The 26,346-nt window shown below is 41.2% G+C and overlaps 1 protein-coding gene and 2 long non-coding RNA genes across 13 annotated transcripts in view; 1 reads left to right on the top strand and 2 right to left on the bottom strand.

Moving 5' to 3' along the window:
- Nucleotides 1–2,308: 2,308 nt before the first annotated feature.
- Nucleotides 2,309–8,904, bottom strand: LOC112217633. Its single transcript, XR_002948490.2, has 4 exons — nucleotides 8,772–8,904; nucleotides 8,613–8,669; nucleotides 4,796–4,927; nucleotides 2,309–4,484 (listed from the first exon to the last, which is right to left on the bottom strand). It is a non-coding gene; the product is annotated as an uncharacterized LOC112217633 (long non-coding RNA).
- Nucleotides 8,905–9,741: 837 nt separating this feature from the next.
- Nucleotides 9,742–11,363, top strand: LOC112217634. Its single transcript, XR_002948491.2, has 4 exons — nucleotides 9,742–10,185; nucleotides 10,286–10,382; nucleotides 10,769–10,825; nucleotides 10,920–11,363. It is a non-coding gene; the product is annotated as an uncharacterized LOC112217634 (long non-coding RNA).
- Nucleotides 11,364–20,619: 9,256 nt separating this feature from the next.
- The window catches only part of LOC112217628 (androgen-induced gene 1 protein-like), a 51,225-nt gene continuing 45,498 nt past the window's right edge, over nucleotides 20,620–26,346 (bottom strand). For all 11 annotated transcript variants that reach the window (XM_042300746.1, XM_042300747.1, XM_042300748.1 and 8 more), the window contains 3 exons: nucleotides 25,524–25,639; nucleotides 22,415–22,578; nucleotides 20,620–21,392 (listed from right to left, as the gene is read on the bottom strand). In XM_042300746.1, the coding sequence (XP_042156680.1) occupies nucleotides 21,358–21,392; nucleotides 22,415–22,578; nucleotides 25,524–25,639 (315 nt within the window). In that variant the 3' untranslated portion in view covers nucleotides 20,620–21,357. The remainder of the gene's footprint in view (nucleotides 21,393–22,414; nucleotides 22,579–25,523; nucleotides 25,640–26,346) is intronic.

Raw genomic sequence — 26,346 nt, 5'->3', positions numbered from 1 at the left:
AAAAAATATTAAACCCCTTTGTTATGGCTAGCCTAAATAAGTGCAGGAGTAAAAATGTGCTTAACAAATCACATAATAAGATGCATGGACTCATTTTGTGTTCAATAATAGTGGTTGACATGATTTTTGAATGACTACCCCATCTCTATACTGCACACATACAGATAATTGTAAGGTCCTTCAATCAAGTAGTGAATTTCAAGCACAGATTCAACCACAAAGACCAGGGAGGTTTTTCAATGCCACGCAAAGAAGGGAACCGATTGGTAGATGTGTTAAAATAAAAAAGCAGATGTTGAATATCCCTTTAAGCATGAAGTTATTCATTAGGCTTTAGATGGTGTATCAATAAATCCAGTCACTAAAAAGATACAGTTGTCCTTCCTAACTCAGTTGCCGGAGAGGAAGGAAACTGCTCAGGGATTTCACCATGAGGCCAATGGTGATTTTAAAACAGTGAAAGGATAAAACTGAGGATGGATCAACAACATTGTATCTACTCCACAGTACTAACCTAATTGACTGAGTGAAAAGGAGGAAGCCTACACCGAATAAAAATATTCCAAAACATGCATCCTGTTTGCAACAACGCACTTAAGTAATACTGCAAAAAATGTGGCGAAGAAATAAACTTTTTGTCCTGAAATCAAAGCGTTATGTTTGTGGCAAATCCAACACATCACTGAGTACCTCTGTTCATATTTCAAACATGGTCGTGGCTGCATCATGTTATGGGTATGCTTGTTATCGGCAAAGACTAGGGAGTTTTTTAGGGGGGATATTAAAATAAAATGGAATACAGCTAAGCACAGGCAAAATCCTAGAGGAAAACCTGGTTCAGTGTTCTTTCCAACAAACACTGAGGAGACAAATTCACCTTTCAGCAGGACAATATCCTAAAAGGCCAAAAGTACACTAGAGTTTCTTACCAAGACGAGATTGAATGTTCCTGAGTGGCCTAGTTAAAGTTGACTTAAAAATCGGTTTGAAAATCTAGGGAAATACCCGAAAATGCATTCCAGCAATGATCAACAACCAACTTGACAGAGCTTTAAGATAAAGAAAAAAGAAAAAAAAAGAAAATGGGCAAATATTGTACAAGCCAGGTGTGCAAAGCTCTTAGACTTACCCAGAAAGAATCACAGCTGTAATCACTGCCAAAGGTGTTTCTAACATGAATTCTTTCAAGGGGGGTGAATACTTATCTAATCAAGATATATTAGTGTTATATTTTTCACAAATGTTTCATGTTAGAATTTCTTCCACTTTGACAGTATTTTGTGTAGATCGTTAACAAAAAATTACAATTAAATCCATTTTATTCCCACTTTGTAACACAACATGTGGAAAAAGTAAAGGGGTGTGAATACATCCAGAAGGCACTCTGTAGTGTTGAAACATCTGCATACATAGACACACAGGCTTTGTTTAAGGCCAGTGGTAGATCATTAACGAGGAAACATTAAAAAGGGCCAAGATAGCTCCCCTTTGGAATACCACGCTTGACATGTTTTATGTCAGAGAAGCTCCCATTAAAGAAAACCCTCTGTGTTCTAATAGATAGATATCTCTAGATATCTTGGATAGAGAGCTGTTGTAAAGCCATAACAAATGACTAATAACAAATGACCGTCAATAATATCAACGGCTGCACTGAAATCTACACTACAGCTCCCAGTCTTATTATTACCAATGTCTTTCAGCCATCAGTCATTTGTGTGACATGTTTCACCTGATATGAACATAGTAAGTAAAGAAATAGTCTTTTATGATCCCTTTTAATTGTTTTTAGTATATCGTGGCAACTTAACATATTCTAAATACAACAAATACTTTACATCTAATCACACTTTACAATTTTGGGAAACAAAGGTTGTGTTTACCATCAGTATTTTCTAGAACTCGTAATAAATGGTGATGTTTCAAAAACATGTACACAAAATATTGAATGTTATGTCACTTTTGAGCTTTAACTTTATAAATCATGGTGGGAGATACATTTGTAAAGTAAAGAAATAAGACCAAGAAAGTTAATCAAATGTGTTTGTCCCAAAAGCATTTGATAGAGATGCAGCCTACTTGATCCATCATACATATAATTGGCAGGGGCAGTATTGACGTAATGGGAGTCCAGTATAGTGTTAGTCCTTATTGTTATGTGCTGCCCTCTGCTGCTGAGCAGAGGAACTTCTAAAGAGACGACAGTATGACCCTGAAGCAAAGTGGTCCATAAAATAGTTACCTACATTTACATTAGGAAACACAAATCAAGAGACACTGAATATATTAAATCGTGATATTTTATCATTTTTAATGTCAATGCTACAGTACTTACATTTTCTGTTATTCAGAATGTTATGTTACAAAGAGGAAATAGACAGGCCTACATTCTCACTTCAAGTACACAAACAAACCTCAAGGTTAACTTTAAGGCCCACCCCCATTCCCTAACAGAAATATGAGAACATTTCCAATTTCCATGATTTAATAAGAAAAAACATTGACATTTCAAAGACAGAGACAAAGTAGATGAAGTCAATAGTGCAGTGAAGTACTGAATATTGTTGAACAGAAAGTAAACCTAGAGGTTGAATGGGGAATTGCAGTCTAGATGGCACAGCACTGGATATCTTAAAAATCCTTCTTTAACCCGTCTCGTCCAATTCATCTACACTGATTGAAGTGGATTTAACTAGTGACATCAATATGGGATCATAGCTTTCACCTGGGCAGTCTTATGGAAAGACAAGGTGTTCCTAATGTTTTGTACACTGATTCCTCAACAACAGTAATAGAATGGAAAAACTATAAGACTAATCTGTTTAGACTCAAACTGACACTTGGTTCACTTTATGCTTAAAGCTGCAATCCATAGCAGTGAAAATGCCGAGTTCATTTGCGATATTGGTCAAAGGATAGAAGTGCCCTTTGATATTTTAAGTAGAAATTGTGCATAAATATTGCATTTAAAAAATAATAGGCGTGCCAAAATTCAGCATTGTAACATCTCCCTTTGTCTCAGGTCAGTGCAACAGCCATCTGCACTGATCTGACGTGAGACAATGATGGACATGTCAAAATGCTGATATAGAATTAAGTTATTTGTAAAAATAAAAAATACAAGAAAATAAAACCTGGTGTTTTGTGGTGGAAAACAGCAAGGGTCAAGCACAACATGTCAACCCTGTTAGCTATAGATACAGGCTAGAAATATTTTACGCTTGAATTCAATTGCCCTTTCCTGCTGCACACCAGCTTCCATTACCCCGCCACAAGGGGATTTAGGGCTGATTTAAGATGAAGGCACTTTATTTGGCACTTGCTATGGTTTTTATTTTTATCTGTTGATGTTGTAAAATAATTAAGAATGTGTGCTCTTTATTGAAGAATGTTAAAATTAGGTGAAATACTGTAAAACTGGGGCTTTTTTTCTCTAAAAGTTTCTCGTAAAGTAACAATACTCAAAAAGGCACCTAATTGGTGGAACACATATTACAACAAAGACTTCAAACACCAACAAAAATCCCTCAGACATCATTGCACGAGCGATAGAACAGCAGAGTATGCACGTTGATTTTTTTACACCACAATGCTGGGTGCTCATTTCCTCAAAACAACAAATGCTCCTGGGGCAGTCAGTGGCTCCTTTGGCAGATTTCTGCTTTAATGTACCAAAGCAACAGCTATGTAAAGTGGGATAAGGCTTTCTTCATAATGACACAGGAAAATGACCTGATTCATGGTGGGCTGTCTGGCTGACTTTTTAAGCCTTGGGGGAACAGATCAGTAAAGGACAAAAACTCGGGTTCTTAAGATTGAACCTTTATTTAAGTAGGCAAGTCAGTTAAGAACAAATTCTTATTTACAATGACGGCTGAGCAAGGCAGTTAACAGTGGGTTAAGGGCAGAACGACAGAAGATGCAGTGGGTCTTTGACCTTGAAGTGTCCAGGTAAAGAAGGCAGCAGTTTAGAACCCTACAGTCCACAATGGAACACAGTTCTCCCACCAAGGACAGGGAACAGTAACTTTCCAAGGACCCGATCCTCTTGAGTTTTGTGACTTGGTACAGAGAATAAGTGCATTTCTTCCTCCATCTGTGATGTCCAGTGTCATGCAGACATACAGAGAAGGCCAAGAGGTCCAGGTCTACCAGTAAAATGTCCACTCCTTCATTTCATGGGAGGTGCTGAATGTAGGCTTAATATGTAACTAGGAATTGAAGCTGCCACATAGGGTACAAGACATTAAAGCTTAAAGGTTTACCATTCAATTCTTGCTGACAGAATTGTCCGCTGAACATGGTGTAAAACAATCAACATACCAACACCCTGTACACAGCCACGACACTTCGGGTGAAACCTGGGGGTGATTACCATATGACAGATTAAATCACTTTAGTTATTGATTCAAATGAATTCATGTTGAAGAATAATAACACTGATAATCTTCAGGTCCTCCCATATTTAAAGTTTATTTGCTGGTCTAGAAGAGAAACAGGTGATGTCATTAATAAACTAATAATTTTGCTGAGCTATCAAGTCATGACCACGTACATACATGCTCTTCAGCAGTGCTGTGAGGTTCTGAGTTCAGATTATGTAAAATGGCTTCTCTTAATTAAGGTAGGGAGCACTGACAACACTATACATTTTTAAAAAATCAACAGGGTTTCAAAATGCACAAATGAATCATCAACATTGCGATACTGCTATCATTTGACATGATTGTTGCAGGAGATTTCAGGGCCTGTTACTGTTAATAGAGTGAAGGTGAGATGACTATCTGTAGCCTACCTGTCATGTTGCACGTTCTCTGGTTACTCTCGAAGTGGAACTGACGTCAGGCTTGAGCGATATACTCTGATGCCTCACACTCCCGTATATCTCAGATTTTCTTTTGGGCATATTTACCAAGAAAGTACATACCTGGAACAGATAGGCAGGATGTAGCTGGCTAGAACGACTGCACCAACATTTGCTAACGTTACGGCCATCAGCTAGTTAGATTTATTCTGATTATATTTCATGCAATTTATTTTATAACTATTTAGATAACGTAGCTTCATAAATGCATAATAGTCATAGTTGACATAAAATACATCTGATCAAACCCAGATAGGTAAACATTCCTGGCTAGCAATTAACTTCATGTTAAATCCGACAAAAGTCCCTGCGAAAATACATTTCATTTTGTGGCTTTCAGGAAATTCCAAGTAGACGAAAACATTCTTGAGACGATTGCATATTTATAAAATACAATAAATAAAGCACCCAAGTGTGTTATTTTCCACAGCGCACATGACACGAAATTGATGGAGGTGTGGAGAGGCATACTGTATTGTCTATGTGGACATGCCTGGTGCCCAAATTGGTGACGTGTTTCGCTCAGCGAGTCTAGTGGTCTTGACGAGCCTTTCTCAGATAGCTACTGTACTTACATGTATTTTTTTAACTAGCGTAATTTGTGTTTGTTCCTAGAAAATTCAACTACAATTTGAAACTTGTCTGCCAAAGTTGGAACTTGGGAGATTGTTCAGAATCATTCAGTTGTACGTTTATTTTTGTACAAAACATATGGACGTGAATGCAGCAGTAGTAGGCCTACATTTTAAACTGAATAATAAATAAATAAAAATGACTGGTCAATTGTGTGTCAGGGCAGTGCCCAAAAGGCAAAAAAAATAAGATAAAATAAAAATTATCCACCCCCAGGAGCCCGCTCTCAATGTTCAAAATACACCATAGAGCATAATTTAGCCATAGAGGATCAACAGTTTATAAAAAATAAATGTGGATTACGTTATCAGAAGCCCATACAGGTAGGCTCTGGTAAAATTAAGGAAACACCGACATAGTGTTTTAGGGTGTTGCGCCACCACGAGCAGCCAGAACAGATTCAATGCGCCTTGGCATAGATTCTACAAGTGGATTTCAACAATTCCATCGAAATGCACCCCACCCCATAACATATACTTTGTATCACTTGTTTCCTCAAGTGTTTCCTTTATTTTGGCAGTTACCGGTATGCCTACAGTCGGGAAGGCCGCAGTACAGTTTATATCTATGGCCACAAAGCAACAATCGGATTATAAACTATATCGATTATATATATATATATATATATATATATATATATATAGTTGGTTACGCTGTCGATTTGCCTTTTGCAGATTTCAAAATACAATCGCTGGAAGAATGCACTGTTTGGAAAGAGAAGACTAATCGGTCTGTAGAACCAGTATATAAAAACAATCCTCAATCCCAATTTGTAGCTAACAGAAGCACTGTTTATTTACCTTCCCACGACTAGTGCGTCGACCATCACCGTGAGTAGCCTATGGCTTCATCGTTTGGTGAGTCAGTGTGCCAATGGAAATTGTATTTAGTAGCCTACTGTAGCCTATAATATACTCTTTATATATTTTGTCCTTATATTGTATAATCTGTCACTTCATTGGCATGGTTTGTTTGAATTCATTACCAGATTGATCTACATTTGTTAGTAGCCACTCATTTTGGTCATTTGTGTGCCATTAAAAAATAAATCAGCTAATGTCTGTCATACAAATTACGTAGAATTGAATTAAATGTGTTTTTAAAAGGCTGGGTGCCTATGGTTTCTTAATCTGGTCCCTGCCAACAATACAAAGATAAATAATAACACGAGGAATAAATACACAATGAGTAACAATAATTTGGCAATATACACGGGGTACCAGTACTGAGGCAAAGTGCAGGGGTACTGGGTAACTGAGGTAGATATGTACAAGTAAGTGGTGACCAATTACAATTTACTTTTCCCTCGCCCATCAAAATAAACATCACTTTATTTTACAAGTTGTTGCCGACTGACTGAACTGAACAGATTCGTATATATATATATACACACACACACACACACATACAAAGGACAATTGGGCTAGGGGGTACAATATCACATTACACAAGGTCCTTATGGGACATACACACATAGTTCTAACAGCTGTTTTGTTGGTAGAGTATTTAATTGTCTTAAAATAGTTCAATTTATTTTTGCAAGGTATGAAAATGTGTTTTGTTTGTACATTTACATTTGTGAATATGAAATTTGGCCAAAAGAATAATGAAATTAATCTAATAAAATGTAAACTTCTATCATAAGAAAAGAATCCAAGCAGCACATCTCCCTATAAGTGTAAAATAATCATAAATGTGTTCAATTATAAATCTACTGATGTCTTGCCACAAATTCCTTACATGAATATAATGACAAAAAAAGTGCAAATGCTTCTGCTTGGTCATTACAAAAGTTAATTTTTTTACTTCATATAGTGGTTGGCAGGATAATATTTATGAATAATTTAAGAAGAAACTTCCTTAATTGTGTTAAGTAGGTATGTGGCAACATCCAAACTTGTTCTCCAACAGATATTATCAATAAAACCATTCCAGTAAGTTTCCTGTTGAAACACGGCTCGTATAGCTCCATTGTTGCTGAATGGACTAAAACAAAAGTCTTTCCTACTGATGAGTCAACAGGGTTAATTGTAGGTATGTTCTGAGGGTCAGGGCCCTGTTTCAGAAAGTGGGTTTTGTGAAAACTCAAGAGTTATTCGACTCAGAGTTGAAGGAAAGTCTGGGTTTTCAGTTTCACAAAGCCAGTTCAGTTTAACTCTGAGTCAGTTACTATGGCAACATACTCCATGGAGCTAACCTGCCAGCGAGCAGGTTTTCAACTAGCCCCGAGTTTCTCCTCCTCTTTAGCTGAAGCCTGCAGACTTAAAGTGTCAGACATGGCGTGTCCTTTTCTTGAAGAGCCAGTTGAAATTGAAGCACAAATTACCACCCTCTCTCAGTTGGGAGAGGGTGATCATGCCCCGCTTGGATGTTTTATCATTCCCTGATTATGTTTGTGCAGAAAAACAATCATTCATCTGAACAATATTCTCAGCCCTCATATTGTTCATATGACACATTGTGGACATGCTCTCAGTTCGGAATAAATTAATTTGTTGCACTTTATTTTTTTTGCCAACGGGAGTTTTCTATATAACATTGGTGACGCTGAGCATATTTCCAAGGCAACCGTCTGTTGGGCCGTCAGAAATGTGACTCTTGCACTGAAACGTTTACTGTACACTTTTGTGGCGTTCCCAAGTCACAGACTCACAAGACTCAAAGAAGAATGCCACAGAATTACAGGTATCAGTCTAAGCAATAATTAATGTATTTAGTATGAAGCACTAAATCAGTTACAGCTTCCTCCAAAGATACCTTCATCAATAGGTCACCCACTGTTTTGACTGAAGGCCATCTCTTCAGCCTCTGTGAGTGGTGGTGGACCCCCACCCGTTTTTCAGCCCTCAGACTTTTTCTATTGGTTATAATTGAGGTCAAATTTGAACATGTCCAGTAAGCACAAATTCAGAGACATGTATCTACAAAGGAATTTAGGTGTTACTTTCAAATACTGGCAGTGTTGGGATGGCTGAAAAACATACATTTTTTTGCTTAGAAAATGTCACTAACTACTTAAATATATTATAGGTTGAATGTAGCCACTGAATGCTGTTTAATTTGGTAGGGTAGGCTTAACAACATCACAATTTCTTGTAATGAAATTATACTTTACCTGTTTGAAGTATATTTGTATATTTCATCTTCAGTGGCTGCCAAGTAGGTTTTGTGCCTGTTGGGTTGGACATGCAATAATATTAAGCGCGCGCGCACGTACACATAAAATGTTGAATAAATGGAGCACGAGATAAAACTTCTTAAAATTAATACTCACGCATTGACTTGGTCAGCAATTTTCTGCCACGCTAACTCACGTTCTTTTGCTGCTGCTACGGCATTTATTTATTTTTTCTTAAATATATGCACATATTCTGCATACGCGTTCGTTAACATTTCAAACTCCACTGGGGAGAAGTAGGAGTTTCGAGACCTTTTCTCCTGTTGCCATGATGAATCATGTTATCTGCGTTCCATTGATGATGGCTCTTTATCTCCTCATGCACGTGTTTAACTCAGGGTTAAATTAACCAAGCTTTGATTTAACTAATTGTTATCACCTGCTCTGAAACGGAAAACTCTTGAGTTTGACAGCTCAGAGTCAGTCAACCCAGAGTTCAGGTTTAAACTCAAGAGTTTGTTAAACTTGCTTTCTGAAACAGGGCCCGGGTCTTGACACGTTCCTCAATAATCAAGCAGCATCTAAAATAATCAAGCAGCATCTAAAATAATTGCAAAATTCCACACCTGACTCTCAGCTGCGCGATATACTTACATACGTCATCAATTTGGGCACCAGGTGTGTCCGTATAGCCAAAGATAGGATCTTACTTATTCATTAATTTTCTCGAAATCTAAAGGAACAATTTAGATTCCAGACAATGTCTTATGTAGTTGAACTTGTTATGACTCCAACCCTGTGAGAGTCACAAACTGACACGTTTTCATTTTCGTCAAAAACAACTTTATATAGAAAGACTGCCTCTGAGTTGACGACCTGCATATGCGCAGTTCGACGAAAGACGACCCGTTAACGTGTTTCTACGTATGAGTTTTGCTAGCCGACGTCGCCTACTAGTGTGCCCAGGGATCTTCATAATGCACTGTCTTTGGTATAGCCTCTCCCTGGCTAGGTGGCTGGCTAGCTGCTAGCTGTCAAACATGCATGTGTGAAGCAGAACACGACAACGATTCATCGGTGTTTCTGCGATCATCTGTAAATGACTGAGTGGTCCGTCCAATATTATCTTCCCCCTCAATGCACCCAAGCGCCATGAAATTGTTCCAGGCAGCGATGGTGTTATAAGGCTGTCGCTTGAGCATTCTGGTAGTTCGTGTGTGTTTGTGGCATCTTCTAATTGAAGTAGTTTCTCAGACTGTACATCTAACATGGGGATAGAGAATGTGGAAGAGTATGTCGTTTCTAGAAAATACTTTCAGCCTTGTGTCTTCGATTTACAGAGATGGATGTCTTTGACATGCAAAGTTTGACATAGGCATATGGGCAGGACATTGCCCCGTTTGTGGTAGCTGTTTCGTTCCTCATATTTAGCGTTAACTTTAGAGAAACAAACAAAAAAAACATTTTCTTTTGCGTTTTCACTATGAAGAAGTAAAACAAAAGGAACCCAACCGTGACGACTAAAGGCAGGACAGTCCCACCAGTAAATTATTACAACAACAAACTACTGGTAATGGTCTGCTAATAATAATCTCAACCTCATTTACAGGTAAAATAAGCTTTGGATAATGGTTTAACTTTGCAATCATTGTTTTTTTGTCTTGACATAGATGCGAGTTTGGGAAACTCTGCTCTATGTGACTGGAGCCACGCATCAGGTGCCAGGTGTGCAGGAGCTCTTCGCCTGATCAGTATCCTCATCAACCAGTAAACTTGAGTTTACCCATTGCGGTTTACCATAGCATTGGTGTATGTTCATTGTGAGGGTTATTACCTTGAGAATTCCTCTATAGTACATGTCTGAGTATAGGTCATTATCTGTTTTACTTTAACAGTGAGACAGATGGTGTATGGGTGTTATAATGGCAGGTTTGGTGACTGTGGATCTGTTCTAGACATAATTCTGCTGATCTACCCCACACTGGGTCATCATTAAAAGTACAGTCTATAGTGTTTACAGCATTTTGGTAGAAATGCATTCCGTGTTCAAATACATCCTCATTAATGCAGCAACCTTGATTTGAATAGGATCATTCATATACTTTATTCATATATATATACTATACTAATTTTCAGTGTTTCTCATGTTTCAGAGCAGAAGAAGCAGTGGAAATGCTGAAGACCTTTTTATAATCAGGAGAACCCATATGGTAAGATCTGCTACTGTTATCTTGTAACATGTGTATCTTAAGTATTTCCACCTACAGTAGGCCTGCAACTTGGATTTTTCCCATTCTCTTTCAGCCCCCAAGCCCAAGACAAGGAAGGAGTGAGATACTGTTGCTATCCAGCAGGGGGCAATATTCGTTAAGTAATGAGCAGAGAACGAACATGAGTCAAAGGGAGTAGCTAACAAAGGGTTCTCCTGAAACAGACTTGGAACACAACCATGGGTCCTATGGATTTGTTTGTCTGACAAAGAAATCATATTTACTTTTTCATCTTTTCACTTATTCGCTCAGCCTTTTGCATCAGCACTCATTTTTATTTTCATATTATTGACAGTGTTTTATACCCTTAGAGCATAGTTTGAATGGACAGTGGACACTATCCATGGCCTGTAAGGTGCCTTGCTGCTATAACAGCCTCTACTCTTCTGGGAAGGCTAGATGTTGGAACATTTCTGTGGGGACTTCCATTCAGACACAAGAGCATTAGTGAGTTCGCCTACTGATCTTGGGCGATTAGGCCTGGCTCACAGTCAGCGTTCCAATTCATCCCAAAGGTGTTCAATGGTGGTGAGGTCAGGGCTCTGTGCAGGCCAGTCAAATTCCTCCACACCGATTTCGACAAACCATTTGTGTATGGACCTCGCTTTGTGCACAGGGTCATTGTTATGCTGTTAACAGGACAGGGCCTTCCCCAAACTGTTACCACAAAGTTGGAAGCACAGAATCGTCTAGAATGTCATTCTATGCTGTAGCGTTAATATTTCCCTTCACTGGAACTAGGGCCTAGCCCCAGACCATTATTCCTCCTCCACCAAACTTTATAGTTGGCACTATGCATTGGGGCATGAGGTGTTCACCTGGCATTCGCCAAACCCAGATTCATCCCTATATGCTGTCTTATCATTGTTGGTGATCAGGCCTGCCACTGTTGTGTCATTGGCAAAGGTAATGATGGTGTTGTGCCTGGCCGTGCAGTCATGAGTGAACAGGGAGTACAGGAGGGGACTAAGCACGCACCTCTGAGGGGCCTCCGTGTTGAGGATCAGGGTGGCGGATGTGTTGTTACCTACCCTTACCACCTGGGGGTGGCCCGTCAGGAAGTCCAGGATCCAGTTGCAGAGGGAGGTGTTTAGTCCCAGGGTCCTTTGCTTAGTGCTGAGCTTTAAAAAAAAATATATATATATATATATATATATATATATATATACTGATTTTATTGTAGGAACACAAAGAAAGTACAAATAATGTAAAATAAAAGAACAACAAAAAAGATCTGGCAGTTACATTGCACGTCATATCTTCATCATCATATTAGTCACATTGACATCTTTGAATTAGACCTTTTTCAAGTACGAAACCAATTTTCCCCAGTATTGACCTCTCTCCTGTTGAGTTCTTAAAGCAAAGGTCATACGCTCCATGTGGTATATTTATTTTACAATATCTATCCATTGTGTCACTGTGGGAGGGTCTTTTTGTAGCCATTTCCTAGTGAAAGCCTTTTTACTGGCTGCCAGTAGGACCTTCAAGAGGTACTTTTCTCTATTGTGTAAGTCATCAGGTATTTCACCCAAGTACAAAGAAATGAATGTTTGTTCGATGTCAAATCCCATTATTTTTCCAATGTTCGATCTTATTTCTCCCCAGTAAGTTTTGATTGCGGAGCAGGACCAGAAGATATGAGAGTGATCCACCCTTGATAGCCCACATTCTCTCCAAGAAGGGTGTAGGGAGCCAGTCTGTTTTGATTTCTGTTTAGGTGTTATGAAGAAACATATAACATTCTTCCAACATAATTCTCTCCATGACCTTGAGTTGGTGGAGCTTTGTTGAGTCTCTAATATGTTCAACCATGTTTCATCAGTTATTTCAATGTTAAGTTCCTCCTCCCATTGCTTTTTAATATAGTTTGTAGAATGTTTCTTTGGTGATTGAATACCCAAGTAGAGATTTGTAAATGTTTTTTTGTTACTCCCCAAGTTGTATGCGTTAGTGAATACTTGGATTCATTTGAGGTGCTCGAGGGTCAGTCACTTTTATCTCCCTTAAGAAATAGTGTTGGACTTGTAGGCATCTGTAAAAATCTTGTTTATCCAAGCCATGTTCTTTACTTAGGTCCTGGAAGTTAACTAGGTCCCCATTCCTTATAATTGTACTGAATGATGTGATGCCTTTCTGCGTCCATTGTTTAAACCTGCTGTCCTGAGTTGCCGGGATGAAGCTGAGGTCGTATGCGGGCCAACTCAGCAGTTTGATCTCTCTGTCTAAATTATTTTGCTTAACTACCCTAAATCATGTCTTCAGAGAGAAATGTATCCACTGATTTTGTCTATTGTATATTTCTATTACCATGTCCTTATTACCCATACAGTCAGTTTTGGGAATCTCTGTCAAAGTAGTTTTAATGTCTTTCCATTTGGATTCGTATTCTGAATTGCACAAACACACCAGAGGTCTCAATTGGGCTGACACATAATAATCTTTTAGGTTTGGTAAGGCCATACCCCCACAGTTTTTTGGTAATTGTAATGTTGTATATCTAATTCTTGGTCTCTTACTGTTCCAGATAAACCTTGATATCTGTTTATCCCATTCCCTAAACTGTTTGGGTGGGATTTGTATGGGCAGTGATTGGAACAAATACAGTAACCTCGGCAGGATGTTTATTTTGATTGTTTCAATTCTACTACTAAGATCTAAGGGAAGTGAATTCCACCTGTCTAGGTCATCATATATTTTCTTGTTGATGTGATTGTAATTCATGTAATAAAGTTTGGGTGTATCTTTGGTAGATATGCTCCAATATATTTAATGGATGAAGAGGTCCAGTGGAAGTTTTACCTGCTCTTCCTGTGGGGTATAATTATATACTAGGTTTTGGGTCTTGTGTATGTCAAGCACATACCCTGAATATGTTCCAAATGTTTGTAAAACATCCATCAGTCTAGGTACACTTGAGCCTGGGTCTTTAAGGAATAACAGAACATCATCAGCATACATGCATATCTTATGTTCACTGCCTCTTATTGTTATTCCCTCTAAGGTTGGGTCCTGTCTTATTGCCTGAGCTAATGGTTGGAGGTATAAGGAGAAGAGCGTAGGTGATAGACTACAGCCTTGTCTTGCCCCTCGCTCTAATTTTATTGTTATTCCCTCTAAGGTTGGGACCTGTCTTATTGCCTGAGCTAATGGTTGGAGGTACAAGGAGAAGAGCGTAGGTGATAGACTACAGCCTTGTCTTGCCTGTCGCTCTAATTTGATCGTTCGTGTCAAATGTCCATTTATCTTCATTCTAGCGGTCATACATGAATACAGTGTTTTGATGCACTGTATCACTTCTTTGTTGAAACCAAATCTTTCCATAACTTGGAATAGGTAATCCCATCCCACTGAATCAAATGCTTGTTCTGCATCTAGGCTGATTAGTATTGCACTTGTCTTATTCTGAGTAATGTGGTCCATGACATGTAGTGTTCTCCTTATATTGTCCTGTGTCTGCCTATTTTGTATGAAACCAGTTTGATCTCCGTCAATAAATTCTGGGATTATGTTCTCCGTTCTTTTGGCTATTATTGATGCATATAGTTTACAATCTGTGTTAAGAATTGCGATCGGTCTATATGAACTGCATTCTTTCTTATCTTTACCCTCTTTTGGGATTACTGATATGATGGCCTCCCTCCATGACGGTGGGAGACCCCCCTCCCTCAGAGTCCAGTTAAAACAGTCCTTAAGTAGAGGTGTTAGTTGTTCTCTGAAGGTCTTGAACCATTCTGAAGGGAAGCCATCAGTGCCTGGAGACTTGTTGACTTTTTGTTGAGATGTTGCTTTATTAATTTCTTCAGTAGTTATTTCTAGTCTATCATTTTGAAAATGGTATTCTGTGCTTGTTGTTTCCTGAGTCTCCATGCTAGTAATTTGGTTGCCTTTGAGCCTGCTTCATAATACCGTTGTTTCTGGAACCGTAAGCCTTTTCTCTACTTCTTCTCTATAAATCTGGTCAATTTCCTGTTTTACCTTTTGAATCTCTCGTAATATAGGAGGGACTTTGTATTGATTATGAGATCGTTCTATGTTTCTTAGGGTTTCCTGTAATTTCAGCAGTTTCTGTGCCTTAATCTTTTTCTTGAGAGATGTGACTATGATCTTTCCTCTAATAACCGCCTTAGCTGCATCCCACAATGTAGCAGGAGATACTTCCCCGTTATCATTATTCTCCAGATAATGTTCAATTCTGTCTTTATTGATTCCTTGAATGCTGGATCATTCAGTCTGCTTGTATTAAGTCTCCTTATAGTATTTCTTGGTTTGCTATCAAGGTGTAGAGTAAGGTAAACTCCATTATGATCTGATAAGTCGCTCTGCCCGATCCTATAATCCTTAAGCCTGTGTCTATCTGCACTGTACATGAAAAAGTAGTCTAACCTGGAGTATTCAGTGTGGCGGGCTGAGTAAAAGTATATTTCTTATCGGTCTTGTGGGTGTCACGCCATACATCGAGCAGTCCTAGATCCTGCAGTATCCTATTGATCTTTTTAGCAACTAGACTCATTTTCCTATTTTGATTTGTGCTGTCCAAGTTTGAGTTTAGAACTGTGTTAAAATCCCCTCTACAGATAAGAGTGCCAGAGGTTTCTGTGGCAATTAAATCAAACACCTTCCTATAGAAGACCATGTCACTCCCCGGGGGAAGTGAAGTTTATATTTAACAAGTATAAATCTACCCTCCTTGTCTTTAATTTCTGACATAATTTTGAGTTTAACTGAATTTGGGATCAAGATTGCAACTCCCCTTCTACCCATTTTGTAAGAAGAAAAAAAAAGTGTTCCTCTATCCCATTTTCTTGAGTTTCTCGTGTTCAGGTGTGGATAAGTGAGTTTCTCGTGTTCAGGTGTGGATAAGTGAGTTTCTCGTGTTCAGGTGTGGATAAGTGAGTTTCTCGTGTTCAGGTGTGGATAAGTGAGTTTCTCGTGTTCAGGTGTGGATAAGTGAGTTTCTCGTGTTCAGGTGTGGTTAAGTGAGTTTCTCGTGTTCAGGTGTGGATAAGTGAGTTTCTCGTGTTCAGGTGTGGATAAGTGAGTTTCTCGTGTTCAGGTGTGGATAAGTGCGTTTCCTGACAGAATGGTATGTCAACTCTCTGCCGTTTCATCTTTGCTATTACCTTACTTCACTTGATGTCACTCCCCAGTCCGTTTACAGTGAGACTTATGACCTTAAATTACCCATGATGCATCGATATAAATAAAGACATGTGCACCATATCTGCCTGCTTATCATGAGCCTAAAAATGAATGAAAAATCAAGAACGATAATAAAGCAAACCAAAGTGGGGAAATACTTTGGTTTTTGGACTCCCATGTCAGAGGACTGTCTCTTGGGTTTGAGGGGATGAGCCTGTCCGCAGGATGGGCCCCTCGCTCAGATATGAAAATGCGTGACGTAGTCACAAACAAGACCTGGTGGAACCGAAAATAATAAGGGCGCCTATTTCGTCGCTTGTACACATCGGTTAATTACAAGTGAAACTATATCGGTCATGCTTGCATATCATGAATCCTCCCCTCGATACGCCCTTCTGTCGCCCCGTCAATGTGTCATTAATCCTTAGCTAATATATATGTTATTAATGTGACACTACTTAGTGTGTTCATAAAGAGCACATACTTGTGGCTACTCACCCTTGTTCAGCATTAGGGGTAAATAGGGGAGATATTTTACCTATTGCAATGTCCAAAGTCAAACAACCCAAAGTCTTAACAGCTCGCGGTAACTATTCATTCTGTTAAATCTGATTCAGTCTCTTCCATCTTCCCGTTGGAAATGCCTGAGTCTCTCTCGGATGTGAACGTCCTCTCGCCGAGATAGTTTCCCTCTTTCTCCATGACCCTGCTGGTCGACAACGATCCATGGGAGAGCCTGCTCGAGTCTTTCCGCTGGTGATGTTGCCTTTCTCCTGGCGGTATACTCCACTGGGAAGCCCCTTGACTTCAGGTCCTCAGCCGCCTCGTCTGCAGGCTCGTATGTAACCGGGCCGTTTTCCAGAAATACCCACATTTTTGCCGGGAATGGTGTTTGGAAGCGAATACCCTTCTCTTTAAGTGCTTTCTTAATGGGGGTGTATTCTTTCCTTCTCTTCAGTATCTCTCCCACGTAGTCATGATCAAAGAACACTCGTTGGCCTTGGAAGTTAACAGGCTTTTTCCAGGTTGCATGTATAAGACTTTCTCTTTGACTGAGCATTTTAGGAACCGTACTACTATGGATCTTGGTGGGGCGCCGCTGGGGGGTTTTGAGGCCAGAGCTCGGTGTGCTCTCTCGAATCCCAGGTCAGGGTCGTCCTCAAGTATGTCCTTGAATAGACCCTCCACGAATTTGGGCGTAGACTTTTTCTGCGCCCTTTACTACTTTATAAAGTCTAATGTTGTTTCGACGTGAGAAACCTTTGAGTTCTGTCACTTTTGCCTGTAGTACGTGTTGGCTTTTCAGTGACTGTTCAACTTTTTTTATGACTGCAATGTTCCATATGTCCATTTCCCCAATGCGCTGTTCTGCGTCCCCCATTCTTGTAGATATGCTGTGAAGTTCTAATTTGTTTTATTCAAGTTTCTGGTTAATGTCCTTCTTGAACTCATTTAGTTATTTTCTTACATCTTCTCGAAGTTCCTCTCGTAAGCCTGTGAGCGCCTCGCCCAATTCCTCCTTCATCACCTCACGAAACTAGGGTTATTTTGCTGCTGCTATCTTATTTGCGCTAGTGTTAGCCATCTCGGGTTCATCGCCGATTATATCTTCTGCTGTCTTGTTATGGGTAGCTCCGCTACCTTTTCCTATTTTTCCATTTTGCGTAAGTTATTATAATGCTCAGAGTAAATACTTGAATTTAGGGGGGTGGGGAAATACCCAACTGATGTGCAGTACGAAAAACTCGGCAGCCATTTCTTAAGTTGCGTCACCGGAAGCCCCCAGCCACGCCGCTTAGTGATGAGCTTTGAGGGCACTATGGTGTTGAATGCTGAGCTGTAGTCAAGGAATTCTCACATAGGTGTTCCTTTTGTCCAGGTGTGGAGTGCAATAGAGAGTGCATCGTCTGTGGATCTGTTTTGGCAGTATGCACATTGGAGTGGGTCTAGGGTTTCTGGGATAATGGTGTTGATGTGAGCCATTATCAGCCTTTCGAAGCACTTCATGGCTACAGACATGAGTGCTACGGGTTGGTAGTCATTTAGGCAGGTTACCTTAGTGTCCTTGGGCACAGGGACTATGGTGGTCTGTTTGAAACATGTTGGTATTACACTCAGACAGGGAGAGGTTGAAAATGTAAATGAAGACACTTGCCAGTTGGTCAGCGCATGCTCGGAGTACACGTCCTGGTAATCCGTCTGGCCCTGCGGTCTTGTGAATGTTCACCTGTTTAAAGGTATTACTCACATCGGCTGTGGAGAGCGTAATCACACAGTCGTCCGGAACAGCTGATGCTCTCATGCATGTTTCAGTGTTACTTGCCTCGAAGCGAGCATAGAAGTAATTTAGCTCGTCTGGTAGGCTCGTGTCACTGGGCAGTTCTCGGCTGTGCTTCCCTTTGCAGTCTACTAGTTTGCAAGCCCTGCCACATCCAACGAGCTTCGGAGCCAGTGTAGTACGATTCGATCTTAGTCCTGTATTGACGCTTTGCCTGTTTGATGGTTTGTCGGAGGGCATAGCGGGATTTCTTATACGCTTCCGGGTTAGAGTCCCGCTCCTTGTAAGCAGAAGCTCTACCCTTTAGCTCAGTGTGGATGTTGCCTGTAATCCATGGCTTCTGGTTTGGGTATGCACGTACAGTCACTGTGGAGACGATGTCATCAATGCACTTATTGATGAAGCCAGTGACTGATGTGGTGTACTCCTCAATGCTTTTGGATGAATCCTGGAAAATATTCCAGTCTGTACTAGCAAAACAGTCGCAGTAGCTTAGCATCTGCTTCATATGACCACTTTTTTTATTGACCGAGTCACTGTGTATGAATTTGAGAGTGCTTTTCTCCAGCTCCATCCCTCAGGTTTTTAGATAATTTGTCTTTGAGAGTTTTTTCTACAAACAGTGATTAGGCCCTTACATGCTGTCATGTTATTGATCTTAATCGTGTAATAATAACCTCTCTCCAGTTCCCTCTGGTTTTGTGTGTTATGGTTCATTCCTACATAAAGGTTTTAAATGTTTGATGCTTGCAGTAGTGGCGTGTTAGATGAGAGATGTCATGCCCTTCGCTACATTCTGACCATACAACCCCCCCTGAAGGTCACTCATGTAGAGCTCTGCTGCTACGGCCAAAGAACCACTCAGGATCCCTGCCTAAGACTGGCACAGTACACATGCTCAGCCGCCTGCCCCCACACATCCGGCAGAGAAACACACACACACCAAACACGCCAAAGGATCTGTACGCCGTATTTTCTGTGCTTGGAGGGTGCAGGGGTTGAGTGCCACCACAGTGAGTACTTGGAGCCACTATGCAGGGCTATATTTGGGCCTCCATCTTGTACCCGCTGAATGAGCTGCTTGGTGTCACTCTATGATTTTCCACCCACTGGGGCCTGGAGAACAGAAAGGCTGCATTTAAACTGCTTTTACTTCCACTAATGTCAGTACGCGTTGAGCGGTGATGTTATTTGTGCTCAGACTCTGGCATTTCCGCCTGCAAGTTTGTAGTTATCATACTTTTGATTGGCTGTGACTAAGCCTTGCAATGTTGCTCAAGCTTCTCCTGCTTACCAAACACCGTTTACTTCCCAATTACTATGCTAATGTATGCCAGCAAAAAAATCCTTCAAAATGCATTCAATTTGTCACCTCCACATGGGGGACCGGCAGTGTTAATGAGAAGACTATGAAGTGTCGTTCTCTCGTTATCAAGCTGACAGAGAGCCTGCGACGGTGCACACACTCCACCATGACAAAAATGTATACAAACAACTTACCCGGCAAAGATGTCATTATCTATCAGGATGAAAAACCACAGTTGTCAAGAGCACCTATTTCTGTTTCACTACAAACGACTGTGTTTGCAGAGGAATGGATGAGAAGGGTTTAATTTTTCCATATAATTGAGCTGACGGCTACTATTACGGGAGCTGGCTGGTTGCAAACTTTTAGAGGTTTTGTTTTCTAAGAAGTGGGGATAGCTAGAGAGGAGATGCAGGATAGTACACGGTTGTGTTTTGCAGTTTTGGCTCTACGTTTAAAACATTTTATAGGGTTGTAATACAATGACAGCCTGTTTAAAAATGATAAATAGCAGCTGAGATCATATCACTGTCAAAACAAACTTACAGCCACTCATAAAGAATTTATCCCATTTATCTATTATGCTACTGTGGTATACTTTCATTTATAGGCTAACATATTATTTCATGAGACCTTCTGAGGTCTGTCTCCCAGAGTTACTAGCGCCTTGGAATAGCTGTGATGTGAATGAAAATGCATATTATGGGTACATTTCTTTTGTATTGAGCTTCTGGTTATTTAGTCTGTCGAGCTAACCCGTTTTCTTATGGGCTGGAATGTGTGTTTCTCGTTAAGAGCTTGTCCAGCACTGCACAAAGGAATTGTTATGTTAGGGCAGAGTCTGTGTCTAAAGAAGACAGACAGAAATGCCAGAGAAAATATAGGCCAAACATTAAATCACAAGTGTGGTGATTTTTATTTTTAATTGAAGAGAAGAGCTGTAGTGAGACTCTGACTGACACACACACACACACACACACACACACGACACATCTGACTCGCTCGAAATAACTTAACACCTTTTTATTGAAAGACCATACACACTTCAAGAGTCAAACGCTGTCATCCCTTTTTACAAAAACATAAAAACAAGAAAGGGTAATTTTGAACAGTGGAGCTCACAAGTCTGGCTGTCCTAGAAAATAACATTCTATGGTACAGCTGTTAGACACTACACAACCAGGAAAAGGCTGTCATTCATGCCACTCTGTAGGCGAGATGCCCTCGCTAGAAAGCTCTCCAGTGAAAAGGGAGAAAAATAAGAGAAAGCTAATCCTGATACATGGCTTTTGCTAACTCTGCCGGAGTGCCTAAGCATCTTAAGATTAATATCACACCCATAGCAATAAGTTCATTCCATTTAATGCAGTATACTCGGTGTTCAGATAATACTTGAGTCGTAGAGATGGATAAACAGGATGATTAAATAGTAAATACTAATACGTGAGTAAATGTAATGTCATCGTAATACCTCCTAGTCCATAGCAAAGTGGTGAATTCATATCCCACCTTGTCATTGACGGGAAACAGGCATCTCAGGTCTTAGCTACAGTCCAACAACTTCAAGAGGAGGACTCAGCACTTAAAGCCCAAAAGGTTATTTTCAAAAGAGAAAAAAATCTGATCATATTCCCACATATTTTTTAAAATAATTTATTTACATAGTTGTTATTATGCTGTCCGGGTTGGGATTGGGCCTGTCTTTGCAGCGACCCACAATGCAGTGTTCCTACTCCGCAATGGCCTTCAGTCAGCTTTAGCCTTGTCTGTGTCTAGAACACCTGGAAGACAGAGATGAATATCAATGCAAGGTTTTCTCTTGTTTAATCATGCATAACTTCAATCAGTGGTGTTGAGGGGGAATATGAAGTTGTGTAAGACAAAGAACAGGAATACTAAAGAGTTTGTACGTTTTCAGAGACCACCATTTCTAATACTCTGTAGTCACTCCATCCAAAATGAAATGCCAAATTGAACATTCATAGCAGACCAATTGGCCTCATATACTGTAGCTATCATTAAATGTCCCATTTGGGTATATTGAGGTTATGTTGGAGTGGTGAGATGGGAATATGAGCTCTGAGGGAAGGAGCTGTGGGAGAGAGAAATGAATTAAATCACAGCAGGACTAGACCAGGGAGAGGAGGGAGGGGATTGGAAAGAAAGGAGGGAGAAAGAGGAGAGGAAGAAGGGACTAACAAACAAAAGGGAGAGAGGAGAGAACCGGCGGAGAAGGAACGAAAGGAGGAGAGGAAACGGGAGGGGTGAAGATGAATTAGACAGGAAAGAGAGATGTGGGAGGAGTGAGCAGATTGTAGGACGTGGAAGAGTGTGAGAGGAAACAGAAGGGTAGTGTTGATTTGTGGGTCAGTGTTAAACAGGTGGGAGGAGGAGGGATGGAGGGATTTGTCTGCTAGCTGCAGTCAGTCTGCTTTTCGACTCTTCTCTCCTATCCCATCTGTAGCGCTGCAGATAGCTCTCCTCCCACGGACCTCCCAGCCCGCACTTTAAATGCAAATAGGTACAGGAATGTGTATGTGTGTGTGTGTGTGTGTGTGTAAGCTCAACGGTGTACTTGTGTTTGCGTGTGTGTGTGTGTGTACACATTTTTGAACTCGTTTGCACTCGTGGGTGAGTGCTGGTGTGTGATTGAGAGCACCACTAGAGGCTCTGAAACCACAAGGATTCATGCTAGTAGAGGTTCTTAGCGTGCTATCCCGCTCCACACTGTGGAACACACACACACACACACACACACACACACACACACAGGGAGCAGCTGCCAGACGTGCTGAGGGCTTACATTTGGAGCCGTCCCAGATGTAGCTGTTGAGGACCTCTCCCAGGACGTAGTAGATGTTAATCAGGACAGTGAGGCAGGAGAAGAAGGCCACCTTCGCCAGGGGACTGATCTGCTCCAACAGGGGGTAGACCCACACGCCGGTCACATGATGCACCCAGCACATCCTGACAGAGGGAGGGAGGTAGGGGTGAGATGATAGAGGACAGAGATATATAAGGAAAGAGAGTAGAGTTTGTTTTATTATAAACCGGGTGGTTTGAGCCTTGAATGCTGGTTGTGTTGAAAGCTGTGGTATATCAGACAGTATACCACGGGTATGACCAAAAATTGCTTGTTTAGTGTTCCAATTATGTTGGTAACCAGTTTATAATAGCAATAAGGCACCTCGGGGGTTTGTGGGATATGGCTAATATACCACGGCTAATGGCTGTATCCAGGCACTCCGTGTTGCGTTGTGCATAAGAACAGCCCTCACCTTATTGCTCAATTATACCCACTTGTCTGTATTTGTATTTACTATGGATCCCCATTAGCTGCTGTCTTCCTGGGGTCCAGCAAAATGAAGGCAGTTATACAATTTAAAAAATATTACATTACATTCACAATTTTCACAACACACGCCCCTACTCCACCACTACCACATATCTACAGTACTAAATCCATGTGTATAGTGTGTATGTTATTGTGTGTATGCAATAGAGGCTCAAAGATGGCCAAAGTGGAGATCCTTTGTAGCTGTAGTACACCCACTCTCCATGTCCCTTTGTCTGTCTGTCTGCCTACTATAGTATCCAGCCACTTCCTTTTCATAAAGTTAGGAGTCTGGTCATTTGAGTGTGAGACAGACAGCTGTCTTACTGTAGGAATCCAGAGACTAATTTTTTTTTAAATGAAATGAATGTAACATACACTGAGTATACAAAACATTAAGGACATCTGCTCTTTCCATGACAGACTGACCAGGTGAATCCAGGTGGTCATGGTGCAACTCAATATTAGGAAGGTGTTCCTAATGTTTGGTATACTCATTGTACACTTTTGAACATAAAGTGCTTCTGATACATAACAGTAGCAGAGGACATTGGAAGTACCATCTGTGGAGAGAGAGAGAGACTGCCAGCCAGGGGATGTCTCAGGGAGAGAGTGTAATATTTACTGTACATTTTTTGTTTTTCACTTTTGTTTATTATCTATTTCACTTTGAATAAAGCCACTTAAATTGACATTTAATTGAGAGAGCGAGAGACATTGCCATGGGAGGTCTCAGAGAGAGAGAGAGACTTCCAGTAGAGATCTCAGGGGAGAGAGAGACTGCCAGGGAGATCTCGGGGAGAGAGAGAGAGAGACTGCCAGGGGAGATCTCAGGGAGGGAGGAAGAGTCTGACTGACTGACTTCCAGGGAGATCTCAGGGAGAGAGAGACTTCAGGGGAGATCTCAGGGAGAGAGAGTCACTGCCATGGGAGGTCTCAGGGAGAGCGAAAGAGAGTTTACTGTATATTTTTGTTCATTTCACTTTTGTTTTATCTATTTCAGCAATAAAGCTACTTAAAGAGAGAGAGAGAGAGAGAGAGAGAGAGAGACTGCCAGGGGAGGTCTCAGAGAGAGCATACAGTACTGGACAAGGGCACATTAGTGACAGGTGACAGTAGTGTGTCAGCTGGTCCACTCACAGCCTCTCCTTAGCTCACTGATTCCCAAGCTATCACTCAGGGTGAGACTGGACTGGCCCTTACCCTGGCCCTAGGCTGCTCCACAATACAGGTGATCTCACTAATATCAAGTGATTAGATTACTTTAGACCACATGGAGAAGCTGTGAGTAATATGGTAAATTATGTAAATGCTTCAATTAGCTGAATTCAACAATTGGGCAATTAATTGAATGGGAATATTAGGTCTTCCGTTTGCACATGTGGGTACAAACAAGGTTGTTCATCTAACAGTTACATCCGTTGACCTCTCCCCTCATTTATGATGTACTGTATGCTTCTTTCGTAAGCCACAATATATATTTTATCCGACTGACTCCATGGATTCAGGGGAAAATCCCAATGTTCCTTTTAGTAACATAGCATTTCCTCAGTTTCCTGATTTTAGAAAATCCTAATTATTGAGCCTACCTGTGTCTGTATTATTGATGGTGTCTGACAGACTAACAAAACTGTACACAGATCAGATCAAAGCATAACTCGTCCTACTTTAGGCTTGACATCTTTCTCTATCCCTCTTTCACTCCCTCCTCGTCTCTCTCTCTCCCTCCCACTCTCTCTCTCTGTAACTCCATGGCTGGGTAATCCCCATGTAAGGCAGACTAGGGATTTACCCAGCTCCAGCACTTTCCCTCTCCTGCTGAGGGAAGCGAGACAGATTCTCTGACCCTGTGAGACGTGTGGGGATATAATCCTCTTCATTTTAGCCAGGGATTAATACAGAGAGAGGTGGGGGCCTTGACACTTCTAGTGGGACTCCTACATTTCAGGTGATTCTGGAAACCCTTTCTCCATGCTGTCGGCCCTGGTTAGCTGCAGTAGAGGGCTCCTCCAGCTCCCAGCCTCTCCTGTTTTTCCCTCTTCCGTGAGCATTACATCTGCCGTGCCGTGTCAGGATTAGGGTCTGGTTCCCTGGTTCAGTAGAATGTTTTGTCACAAGGCAGGCCTCTCTCCCAGACCAGAGACAGATCTCTCTCTCTCTCGCTTTCTCTCTTTCCTGACTGATAGAGGAAGGTTAGAGGCTGTTTTATCTGCAGGAGATTTGCGAGAGACTGTGTGTCATCATGCTGGGAGAGGGCCATCCATCATGAGGGTGTGGAGGGACAGAGCCATGAGAAACAGGTGTTGAAGTGGAGCTAGCTGCCAGAGCCATGGGCCTGGAGAGGAGAGGTAGCCAGCTAGCCTGATAACATGCTCACTGGGGAGGGGCGGGCCTGCTGGTCTTCACTATGCAGTGTTTATAAAGTGATGTTTCTCTGTTCTGTACAGTATGTTCTTGTATTTAAAAACCAAAGTTAAGTGGAAACGGACAATAACATCTTATGGTCTCTTATCAATTAGCAACAACAACAAAAAAAAGAGTCCAGCCTACCATTGTGGGAAGAAAAGGGGGCTCTTACCATAGAACATATCCCACAGCGAAGCTGCACACAGCTATCAGTCCACAAGGCCTGCTGGGATACTGGTGGTGCGTGGTCCTCATCTCAATGATGATGAAGGGGAGGACGGTGGTGTGCTGGAGCAGAGAACACAGAGAGAAAGAACTCTCGTTAGCCACGTACAGACAGCTAGCTACTATAAGCGACACGCCGCCTGTCTCACCTCAGGCTCAGTGACAACGATAGAGACATGACACATTAGTAACACACAGAATGGCTTTGAGAGAGAGAGAGAGAGAGAGAGTGATGTTATGATGAGGTACTCAGGCAGACATACTGTAGATGGGCTCATGTAAACAGTGGGAGTCTAGAAGCTCTGTCAGTCTGGGACACAGAGTGCAGGGTCATAAGAGGGTAATGAAGTTTTTTTCTAGAGCCATGTGTGGGAGACATTAAACAGATGACGTGCTCTGCTCTCCAGAGTGAGTGTCTTATGATTAAAATCCCCGCTGCTCCCCTCTTGTGTTCTCTCGCTGACACACCTCACTTTTTTCAAGAGTTCAGTAATCTTGCTTGCTTTGGCTCGCGATGTGGCACCTGTTTTCCAACGTGCTGAAAGGATCCAATCTTTTTTTAGAGTCTGCCTGCGTCTCCAGCGTGGCACAGATGTGTTTGCAGAGGAGTGGGGGCCCCGGGGCCTACAGCAGACAACATGAACTATTAACACCCTTTAATATTTACTGTGCGGGTCGTGCTGCTATTTCTCACCATGTTATTTCACCTAGCTGAACCGGCAGACCACTTGGGCCCGGTAGAACCCACCCTGTCCCGCCTACCACACACA

Source organism: Oncorhynchus tshawytscha, linkage group LG18 (genome assembly GCF_018296145.1).
Source record: "Oncorhynchus tshawytscha isolate Ot180627B linkage group LG18, Otsh_v2.0, whole genome shotgun sequence".
Lineage (NCBI taxonomy): Eukaryota > Metazoa > Chordata > Actinopteri > Salmoniformes > Salmonidae > Oncorhynchus > Oncorhynchus tshawytscha.
This window is presented reverse-complemented; position numbering and strand designations above follow the sequence as displayed.